The following is a 12,299-nucleotide window of genomic DNA, read 5'->3' as shown; positions in this document are numbered from 1 at the left end:
TGCACCTTCAGCAGTGAGCATAGAAACATCCTACTACAAAGAAATTATCAATGGAAGCAACATATTATGGAGCATAAAAGCAGAAAGCCAGAAGTCCAGCGACTGTCATTGGTCAAGAAATGTCTGCAGATAAGTTTGTGAGTTGCTACTTACACAGCTATTTGGCTCACAATAGTTTACCCAAAGTCTCCCCATTTTGTGGGGCAACACGTTTATACAAGAAAATATTGGCTGGCTTTGTCAGAGACTAGTGCTACGAACAGAGCCACACCTAACAGAATTTACAACCTAAAACTTCTGTTGCCACGAAACTTCTGCATAGGTAGCGAGCTACAACAATACAAAGTAACTGTGCCTGGTAATAATTTGCTATGAGTGTATAATGTAAGAACAAGTGACCAACCTACTTCAGATAAATTAGTAAATCACGATCATGGATACAAATTTAGTACTGACTAAAATTTCCTTACAGCTGATAAGTCACAGCACTCAGCCATTCACAGTATAACAGGGCATAGCCATGGTTTGAAACACATTCCTGAAACAAAACCTGTCCCTCAAAGAGGGCTCAGCACAGAGTTACATAGCTGATCCCTTTTCATTTTCTGTGCATAATATGCACTACAATATTCGCCTCAGGTTTGCCTATTATATAATGTAGTGTATTTGAATTTACCATTCTTTTTAAATATTTATGAAGCTAATTAATTTAAATGTGGACAAATGTTGGCTATGAAAGCTTCATGCCAAAATTATAAATGACTATTTTATCAGAATTATAAATGACTGAATCAATCACAATGCTCTCTAACAATCCATTAACACACTCACTGAAAACTGCTCACATTCACCAGTTTTGTCATCTCAACCAAACTCCCAATCAGCCTGTACCATAATGAAGATTGCAGGGGGCTAAAAACATTAACCCAGTACATTAGTTGGATCAAACCATCAGGTTAACTCTACAGATGCACCTACCAGAGCACCCTCAAAATTGGGATTGAAAGTTAATAGTTTCAAGAGATTAATATGCTTTAGCAAGATGTCCATCTCAAAATTTAAATGGCTCTAAGCACTGTGGGACTTAACATCTGAGGTCATCAGTCCCCTCTGGAAATTTATCTGATTCTCAGTAATAATTTATAATTTAGTTTAAATACAACAAAATGCCTTATTTTTAATAAAGGAGCTCACAATGCAGTTACCATGTGAGAAGCACCGAGTTTGCCAATTATTAGTGAAATTACAGTCAACATCCTATCTGATGTCTGGAAGATATGATTATTTCTACACCATGCAAATATGATCACAGCTGTTATAAAAGCTGAAGGGATAATTAAGTGTGACATTATTTTACAAACTGTAATGAAACTTGGGACAGAAACAGAAAAATGTCTGTACAAGAATCCTGTAACTGGTCTTACAAACATAATTCTTTTCAATACAACACAGTGTTACTCCAAATTTAGACATCATACGGCACACAGTGAAGTGTTGCTGCAGAAAGAATGGTGTCTACATCAGAAATCCTATTATATTTGTACAAGATTATACAAATTAAAATGATTTACTGACCAGCAACTCCATAGAGTGCTTTTTGCATTACATCTAGAACAGATATTCTCAGTAGAATCTGCAGCTATAAAATTGAGATCTAAGATGAGCTCAAAAGGAATGCCACACACACAAAACGTGTTGTTTGGTTACAAAATAAAAGTATGTTACGTTAATCTTCAAATGTATTAAGCACAATGATCTACAGGCATGCATTACTTGTATGACCTATAAAGACAATGTTTTCACCAGCTACAAAACGAAAGTATACCAAACTATGTGCATAAAAAACCATCAAAACATCACGACAGTTCAGCCAGGGCCATTTATAAACAAATATCTAATTTATAATTTGCCATTTACAGCAAACTAAGTAAATACAGCAAACTACAAAGGGCTTACAAAAACTGATCACTGTATAAGCACATTACATAGCTCAACAACCACTGCACACTCATTTTAAACATTCCTTAATATCTAGCCTATTTGAAACTAGTTTTTGGAAGGAACTACAGCAATCTTTCAAACAGTTACACAGTCAAGCAACAAAAATCTTTGTTTACACATCTTTGTTACAGGACACTGCATGCAGTATTCGGGAGCTAAAAGAATAAATGAGCTTGACAGCAATCATGATTTGTTCAAATTTGAATATCAACTTTTCTATTCCATTTCAGTGATATGAAAACTTACATCTGCTTCAGTTTCAGCATAATAAGCCATTGTATAATTATACTCATCTCTATATGACATCCTAATCTTTTGTACATGCTTATGCTCTGAATCTAGACCAAGATGACAAATAAACGACTGAATAAAGTAAGTTTCGAATTGTGTATGGTAAAATGACCTGCCTACAGATAACTGCATGTAGGTAACTGAATGAAGTTATTTGTTCTAGACTAATATCAAAGCAAATGAGAATTAAGAAAGAAAAGATGCTATTTCAAACATGATTATGCTATGACTTCAACAGCTGAATATATTGCTACAACTCATCACAAGAACTCTTGTCAAAACAGCACATCAACAATTTCCTACTAAATGTGCATTAATAATACTGTCCAACTGCAAAAGAGAAACAAAAAAGAAGACCGTGTCATATTTCAAACCAAATTCACATAAATGGGTATTAAATATGATAGATCTTACTATTCTCACTGATTTGTAAACGGCCCACAAAACTATTTTTGACAACATTATTTGCCACCATGTTATTATTCACGCACGGCACAATATGACAAGACAAATGGACAATTAATGGACGAACACAATGATGCCTCAACTCTCTAAGCTAGCGTCAATACACATCAAAACATATTATTGAATCATCAACAAGCTTCCAGTTTTCCATTATTCAATCAACCAGCAGCTACACTAGCCCACTGCACACCAAAGTACCTCTCAGTAAATGTACTGAACACTGAGCTTGCATACAGCTATTTTGTCAGTTTCCAAACATTCTGCCAGTTGCACTGATACATGGCCCTACATATTATGCATGAATTTGTATGCCGAAACCACTGAATGGATTTATTAAATTTTCAGCTGATACAAAAATTGTATGGAAATAGGGGGTTTCAAAAAGGTCTTCCAAGTTAACTACTCTTTAATCTCTCAGCAGTAATAAATCGTTTACGAACACACATAACGGTGAAAGCACATTTTAATATCATTTCCGCTCCAGTATTAATATTACCGCGAAAATTTCGAACAAACCTCATATCAGGTCTCAGAGCATTCTGTCCTTCTTTGGCTTTCAGCTTTGCTTTCCCATTCCTCTGTCTTTTTTTCTTCGCTTGAATGGACAGAACTGAAACCAAAATCATACGGATTCAGAGCCAAGAAATTTCTAATACTTCTTACAAAACGCTGTATTTTAAGAGAGGCCTCACCTCGGCGACTAAAGTCTTGTTTACAGTTCATGTTTTTGTTTACTCTAGTTAAAATACGAACGAACTCATCGAAATTTCGGTAACATTAGAAAACACGATTAAATACCTCTGCTCGCTCCTAACCTAGACTATAACACAAACAACAATCACTAACACGAACCCACATCACCACAGTCCAACAACGAATACAATTCCCAGTCGAGTAGTGATAGGTGAGACAGATATCGACAATCGACAACTGCCAAAGGATTCTGCTATGACGCTGGTAGGGTATTCGCGATGGTGGTTCGGGTGTACGAACTTGGTATAACGTTATAACTACAGCCTACTTCAATTGATAGAGCCTACAAAATGACAACATTGCGTAACTGTCAAATAGCCGGTCGGACTTCCAGAATAGACCTCTCGCTGCACGTTAAAAACAAGGCGGTTTTACTCTCTAATACGCGTAATTGTGCGTTTACGTTGTGCTCAAATGTAGCACAGCAAAATACAATTTTTCTACTGTCAACTTGCTATCATGCATTTAACGTAGAAAGCACCAAGTGGTTTATGATGTTATTATACAGTAAGTTTAAAGGAATTTCATTATCAGTTTCCTCATTGTACGCAGTTGAGACATAATGAAGTGTATGGTTTGATAAACGATAGTCTCTAACCTATTTTGATACACTCAGTCCTAGCGTCTGTATATCTACAAACAATTCTGAAACGGAAATCTCAAACATTAGGAAATGAAGGAGAAAATGCACAATGTGAACACAACTTTCCTATCAGAATCAGAATTTTTGCTGTCCCATAACATACATAGTTAAATGAAAGATTTAATGTACAGGGCATTCATCAACTCTGCAGTTACAATTAGTATGTACTACAGAAACAATATATAACAATAGCATTAATATAAAAATAATTATTACAGTCATTTATTTGACATAAAAGTTCTAAGCTCAATTAACAGAACCTGCCAACCATTTGCTTTCATACTCAGATCTTCACATTATCATTCAGAAACTCTTTTAAGGAATAATAGCATTTCTGTACTAACAACTTTCGTAACTTCTGTTTCAGTTGTCCTACCATTTGTTTCAGTTTTACAAAATTGTAAATATTCATGCCCATGTGTTCTGGGGTTTGTGCAAACAGCTTTAATCTATCAGTGGGAAGCATGATATTCCCCTTGTTCCTAGTGCTGTATTGATATTTAAAATTATTGTCTATTAATAACTGACTGATGACCATAGATGTTAAGTCCCATAGTGCTCAGAGCCATTTATTAATAACTTAGGATTACTGTATACATGATCATTTCATAAATGTGCAAACAGAAGCACTTAATATTTTTTAATTCCTTAACAGTGGACGACTGGATTCTTTTGGTTTTGCATTACACGTATTTCTAACATTTGATTTATGTAATTTCAATATTCTAATCATTTTACTTGTGTTAGTGCAAAAAATAATGCCATACCTTAAAACTGATTCAAAATAACTGTGGTAAACTAGTAGTCTCATCTCCATACTAGTCGCATATGACAGAATATTGATTGCAAAGACTATGCTGTTTATTTTATTTCCTAAGTAATTTATATATGAAGACCAGGATAAATTTTGGTCCAGATGCATTCCTAAATCTTTAACACAACACTTCTTTCAGTTCTTAGTTTCTGTAATTAATGTAGGTTTCACTCACATTAGGGCTTTTAGTTTTAAACTCCAGTAAATGTGTTTTCCAACATTGAACTTCAAATCCATTTGGTTGGAACCAGTTTTCTAAACTGTCTAGTAGATTTGTAACAGCTGAGGGAATTTGTTCTGAATCATTGCTTTCGATGAGGGCAGAGGTGTCATCAACGACAAAAACTGAGTATGAATTTAAGTTTGGGGGCAAGTTGTTTAGATAAAGTAGAAATGAAATTGTACCCAGAACTCAACTTAGTGGAACTCCTTCTAAAATAATTATCCAGTCAGAGAAGGCATTTTCCTTGCTTGATGATATAGCTATCCTTTGTTTTCTGTTTGTGAGATACACTCCTGGAAATTGAAATAAGAACACCGTGAATTCATTGTCCCAGGAAGGGGAAACTTTATTGACATATTCCTGGGGTCAGATACATCACATGATCACACTGACAGAACCACAGGCACATAGACACAGGCAACAGAGCATGCACAATGTCGGCACTAGTACAGTGTATATCCACCTTTCGCAGCAATGCAGGCTGCTATTCTCCCATGGAGACGATCGTAGAGATGCTGGATGTAGTCCTGTGGAACGGCTTGCCATGCCATTTCCACCTGGCGCCTCAGTTGGACCAGCGTTCGTGCTGGACGTGCAGACCGCGTGAGACGACGCTTCATCCAGTCCCAAACATGCTCAATGGGGGACAGATCCGGAGATCTTGCTGGCCAGGGTAGTTGACTTACACCTTCTAGAGCACGTTGGGTGGCACAGGATACATGCGGATGTGCATTGTCCTGTTGGAACAGCAAGTTCCCTTGCCGGTCTAGGAATGGTAGAATGATGGGTTCGATGACGGTTCGGATGTACCGTGCACTATTCAGTGTCCCCTCGACGATCACCAGTGGTGTACGGCCAGTGTAGGAGATCGCTCCCCACACCATGATGCCGGGTGTTGGCCCTGTGTGCCTCGGTCGTATGCAGTCCTGATTGTGGCGCTCACCTGCACGGCGCCAAACACGCATACGACCATCATTGGCACCAAGGCAGAAGCGACTCTCATCGCTGAAGACGACACGTCTCCATTCGTCCCTCCATTCACGCCTGTCGCGACACCACTGGAGGCGGGCTGCACGATGTTGGGGCGTGAGCGGAAGACGGCCTAACGGTGTGCGGGACCGTAGCCCAGCTTCATGGAGACGGTTCCGAATGGTCCTCGCCGATACCCCAGGAGCAACAGTGTCCCTAATTTGCTGGGAAGTGGCGGTGCGGTCCCCTACGGCACTGCGTAGGATCCTACGGTCTTGGCGTGCATCCGTGTGTCACTGCGGTCCGGTCCCAGGTCGACGGGCACGTGCACCTTCCGCCGACCACTGGCGACAACATCGATGTACTGTGGAGACCTCACGCCCCACGTATTGAGCAATTCGGTGGTACGTCCACCCGGCCTCCCGCATGCCCACTATACGCCCTCGCTCAAAGTCCGTCAACTGCACATACGGTTCACGTCCACGGTGTCGCGGCATGCTACCAGTGTTAAAGACTGCGATGGAGCTCCGTATGCCACGGCAAACTGGCTGACACTGACGGCGGCGGTGCACAAATGCTGCGCAGCTAGCGCCATTCGACGGCCAACACCGCGGGTCCTGGTGTGTCCGCTGTGCCGTGCGTGTGATCATTGCTTGTACAGCCCTCTCGCAGTGTCCGGAGCAAGTATGGTGGGTCTGACACACCGGTGTCAATGTGTTCTTTTTTCCATTTCCAGGAGTGTATAATGTAAACCACTCTACAGCACAACCCTCAATTCCACATCTTTCCATTTTATACAGGAGCAAGTGATGGTTTGCACAATCAAATGTTTTTGTGAGGTCGCAGAATAATCCTGCAATTTTTCTCGACTTATCTAAGGTGAACTGATTTTTTTTCACAAACTCATTAATGGTCTCCACTGTCCTTTTGCCTTTTTGATAGGTATATTGATTACCTGAAATTGTGTTTGATTTTTCTATATTTTTCATTTGCATTACTACAACTCTTTCAGATGTTTTTGAAAAAATTCGAAGAATAAAGATTGGGTAGTAGTTCGCCATATCTCCTCTTGAGCCTTTTTTAAACAAAAATTCTCGAAAGTGGCCTTCTTCAAATGATTTATTAACAACTGAGCAAAGGGGTTGAGCTTCTATCCTGGCAGCTGCTTTAACTACTTTGTAAGTAACTGTTTCAAAATTTAGCGGTAAGAAAAAGTTTTGGACTGTTCTGTACATCGTTGTTTGAAACTGACATATTCTTCACCATCGTGCTGTTGTATCACCACTGTTTCTTCATCAGACAAGCCAACAAGTAAGAACTAGAATCAGATACTGTAAATGAGAACAAAATATGACATTAGTTGGATATACCTCTATTTGACTTATTTTCAGCCAAAATGTGCAAAGAAGCGATATGTTTACAGCTGTCAATCTTGAAACTAGTTCGAAGTTTTGGAAAACCTTTCCCTGGTAACCTATTGAAACATGATGAATCATGCATTACAGCATGATAGCACTTATCACCTACTACAGTCTCAACTACATTTTCACACACGTCTGTATAGCTTTTAATCAAATATTCTGTAAGTCATTCCTTATTTCTCTTACAAAGATCTTCCTCTCGCTTAAGTTTTTTTTCATTTGGATCTTTCTCAGCTTCAAAGTTAGCCGATAATTTGGTGAATTTGGGAAAACTCTAGGACTCGCACCTTCACATAACTCTCGTCCAGCTTGTTCGTACCTCTCCTCACTTCCTTGCAAATCTTTAAAAGTATCAATTGTTATTGTGTCTTCTCCTTCAAAATGTTTCACATAGATTACAGATCTCTTGGAAATTATATCGCCTTTCTCCAGAATTGTTCTCTGTACATCCGCGTCTGTGGGCAAACGGTATACCGTGGTGCAGCTCTTATCGCGAATGTAACTGGTTGCCTTTGCTGGGACAGTATCCACCAGACAACTCAAAAACATTATATCATTAAGAACAATACACATTTGTTATAAATAACAAACCACTTTTTATTAACATGTTAAGTCTATGCAATTTATTATGTGGCTTCACATTCTGATGCTATCTTCAGCTGAACAGCTGCTTTTAATATACACTCCTGGAAATGGAAAAAAGAACACATTGACACCGGTGTGTCAGACCCACCATACTTGCTCCGGACACTGCGAGAGGGCTGTACAAGCAATGATCACACGCACGGCACAGCGGACACACCAGGACCCGCGGTGTTGGCCGTCGAATGGCGCTAGCTGCGCAGCATTTGTGCACCGCCGCCGTCAGTGTCAGCCAGTTTGCCGTGGCATACGGAGCTCCATCGCAGTCTTTAACACTGGTAGCATGCCGCGACACCGTGGACGTGAACCGTATGTGCAGTTGACGGACTTTGAGCGAGGGCGTATAGTGGGCATGCGGGAGGCCGGGTGGACGTACCGCCGAATTGCTCAATACGTGGGGCGTGAGGTCTCCACAGTACATCGATGTTGTCGCCAGTGGTCGGCGGAAGGTGCACGTGCCCGTCGACCTGGGACCGGACCGCAGTGACACACGGATGCACGCCAAGACCGTAGGATCCTACGCAGTGCCGTAGGGGACCGCACCGCCACTTCCCAGCAAATTAGGGACACTGTTGCTCCTGGGGTATCGGCGAGGACCATTCGCAACCGTCTCCATGAAGCTGGGCTACGGTCCCGCACACCGTTAGGCCGTCTTCCGCTCACGCCCCAACATCGTGCAGCCCGCCTCCAGTGGTGTCGCGACAGGCGTGAATGGAGGGACGAATGGAGACGTGTCGTCTTCAGCGATGAGAGTCGCTTCTGCCTTGGTGCCAATGAGGGTCGTATGCGTGTTTGGCGCCGTGCAGGTGAGCGCCACAATCAGGACTGCATACGACCGAGGCACACAGGGCCAACACCCGGCATCATGGTGTGGGGAGCGATCTCCTACACTAGCCGTACACCACTGGTGATCGTCGAGGGGACACTGAATAGTGCACGGTACATCCAAACCGTCATCGAACCCATCGTTCTACCATTCCTAGACCGGCAAGGGAACTTGCTGTTCCAACAGGACAATGCACGTCCGCATGTATCCCGTGCCACCCAACGTGCTCTAGAAGGTGTAAGTCAACTACCCTGGCCAGCAAGATCTCCGGATCTGTCCCCCATTGAGCATGTTTGGGACTGGATGAAGCGTCGTCTCACGCGGTCTGCACGTCCAGCACGAACGCTGGTCCAACTGAGGCGCCAGGTGGAAATGGCATGGCAAACCTTTCCACAGGACTACATCCAGCATCTCTACGATCGTCTCCATGGGAGAATAGTAGCCTGCATTGCTGCGAAAGGTGGATATACACTGTACTAGTGCCGACATTGTGCATGCTCTGTTGCCTGTGTCTATGTGCCTGTGGTTCTGTCAGTGTGATCATGTGATGTATCTGACCCCAGGAATGTGTCAATAAAGTTTCCCCTTCCTGGGAAAATGAATTCACGGTGTTCTTATTTCAATTTCCAGGAGTGTATTTTCCGACGATCATGTCATTGTAACTAGAAATGCAATAAGTTCGTGTGGTGTGTAATTTGAAACGATGAAACCTGCTTTAACTATTCGTAAAATTGGATTATGTGATTCCAAAATTAGCAGGTATTCAAATAGTTTTTTTGAACCACGTTTTTATTCCGAAAAAAACTGAACACGCCATTCTTACACATAATTTGCCTGAGTGTGGTATGTTTTGAAGCACTCAGATATACAAACAGCTACATCGCAATTTGGACACCACCAGGACGTTTCTTTTGGGCGCGTTTTTCCCTTCTGTCTGTTACTGACAGACTAAAATAGAATGGACACAACACAGCAATATATAAGGCGCTGCATTCGAGTACAGATAGCTCAGAATTCGGACACCACACGACAGCACAATGCAGAGATACTTCCTTGCGATGTCTACGCAATTATCGATAGAGTGGAGGAAGCACAACGGTAGTGACGAAGCTTTATGCGCTGCAAGAGCGAGACCTGGGCACCGTCCGCCTAACTGCCATTGCACAGTTCCTACCCAGCTTCCGCATTGAAACTGCTGATAAGAAAACTTGTTTTTAAAGAAAGATCAGCTGTCTTTAATAGACGTCTAGCGAAATAATTTTACCGGAGTTGAATATGTCACAACAACTGAAGTCAAATGTTCACAATTCATGTTTTCCTGAACTCACCACCGCATCGGTAGAAGAGTTGTCTATCCTCATAACCCCGGCTTGTGTATTAAGAAGATAACAGTAACACACTTTATTAATGTACCTAAGTAATAAGTAGGCAGAAGTAAAATTCATAACGGTGTTTCTGAAAAATGTTGTATAATGCATTTTCCGCACTGCTCAGATCTGGAAGTGAAGCCCAGACATTTCCAAAGGTCGATATCTGTTTACTCGAAATGCTATTAGCAGAATGAGAGTCAGTTTGGTTGATAGTGTTTTTAGACACTATTTAAAATGGGTCTCTCAATAAATATTGGTTACGCTGAATTACCATACATCTACATCGATCCTCCGCATGCCACCGTTCGATGCGTGCCACCTTGTACCACTACTTGTCATTTCCTTTCCTCTCCTACTCACAAACAGAGCGAGGGAAAAACGACTGTCTTTATGCCTCCAGATGAGCCCTAATTTCTCATATCATATCTACGTGCTCCTTATGTGCAGTGTATGATGGGGCAAATGGTTCAAATGACTCTGAGCACTATGCGACCTTACATCTGAGGTCATCAGTCGCCTAGAACTTAGAACTAATTAAACCTAACTAACCTAAGGACATCACACACATCCATGCCCGAGGCAGGATTCGAACCTGCGACCGGAGCAGTCACTCGGCTCCAGACTGTAGCGCCTAGAAATGCATGGCCGCTCCGGCCGGCTGTTGTGGGCAGTTGAATTGTTTGGCAGTCAGCTTCAAAAGCTGGTTGTCTAAATTTTCTCAGTAGTGATTCTTGAAAAGAACTTCGCCTTCCCTTCAGGGATTCCCATTTCAATTCTCAAAGCAACTACATTACATTTACATGTTGTTCAAATCTATCGGTAACAAATCTAGCAGCCTGTGAATTGCGTCGATGTTTTCCTTCAACCGGACCTTGTACGGATCCCAAACGTTCAAACAATAATCAAGAATCGCACCGTCGTCCTATATCCGGTCACGTTTACAGGTGAACCACTCTTCCCTAAAATTCTTCCAATAAAACGATGTCTACTATTTATCTCCCCTACCACGGTTCTCACATGCTCGTTCCCCCTCATATCGCTTTGCAACATTATGGCCAGAGACTTAAACGACTTGACTGTGTCAAGCAGGACACTTGTAATACTGTATCCGAACATCACAGATTTGATCTTCCTACTTATCCACATTAACTTACATTTTTCCACATTTAGGGCTAGCTGTTATTCGTCGCACAAACTGCATATTTTGTCCAAGTCATTTTGTCTCTTCCTACGGTCACTCAATTTCCTTACCGTACACCAGGGCTTAAAAACTGGCCGATCTTGAGCGCGAGTACTCGCGTCTGCTCAGGCACGTGCTCGCGAGCAGGTGCATGGTCGCGGAGTAGGGAGGGAGGGGAAATGCGCGCGCACGTTTGAATAGGGCCGAAGCGTGCCTATTGAATTCGCGCCGACTGTGTAACGTTTAAAGTACTACGATCAGCTCTAACAGTCACTTCGCTGGTTAAGAATCATGTCAAGTCGCCGTTGTGTAACCCCAACCATGCTTTCGCAGTTCAACCCCCATTGGGAGGAATTGTATCTGTTTACAGAAAAATGTGTTGCAAAATGTTTAGTATGTCACAAAACGCTGAATTCTTTTAGGAAATTTAATTTGCAGCGACATTATATGTCACACCACGCGAAAGACTACGGAAGTGGAAAATGTGATGGACCAGATCGTGCACAGGAAGTTATTAAACTTAAAAGGAAGCTAACCGAAGAAGATCTGGACGACGAAGAAAAATCAACTGAGGCAGCTCTCAGAGTGAGTTACAAAATTGCTTTGCTTTTAGCAGAATCCCTGCGCCCCTTCACTGATAGCGAATTAATAAAAGAATGTTTGGTAGTTGCAGTGGAACATTTGTGTCCATCTCAAGTTGA

The 12,299-nt window shown here is 41.8% G+C and overlaps 1 protein-coding gene across 1 annotated transcript in view; it reads right to left on the bottom strand.

Moving 5' to 3' along the window:
• LOC124721118 (SRSF protein kinase 3-like) overlaps positions 1-3,643 on the bottom strand; it is a 396,756-nt gene extending 393,113 nt beyond the window's left edge. The window contains exons 1-2 of the mRNA XM_047245935.1: positions 3,450-3,643; positions 3,274-3,367 (exon numbers count right to left, since the gene is read on the bottom strand). Coding sequence (XP_047101891.1) covers positions 3,274-3,367; positions 3,450-3,480 — 125 coding nt within the window. The 5' untranslated portion in view covers positions 3,481-3,643. The remainder of the gene's footprint in view (positions 1-3,273; positions 3,368-3,449) is intronic.
• Positions 3,644-12,299: the final 8,656 nt, after the last annotated feature.

The sequence above is a fragment of the Schistocerca piceifrons genome, chromosome X, assembly GCF_021461385.2.
Source record: "Schistocerca piceifrons isolate TAMUIC-IGC-003096 chromosome X, iqSchPice1.1, whole genome shotgun sequence".
Classification (NCBI taxonomy): Eukaryota; Metazoa; Arthropoda; class Insecta; order Orthoptera; family Acrididae; genus Schistocerca; species Schistocerca piceifrons.
This window is presented reverse-complemented; position numbering and strand designations above follow the sequence as displayed.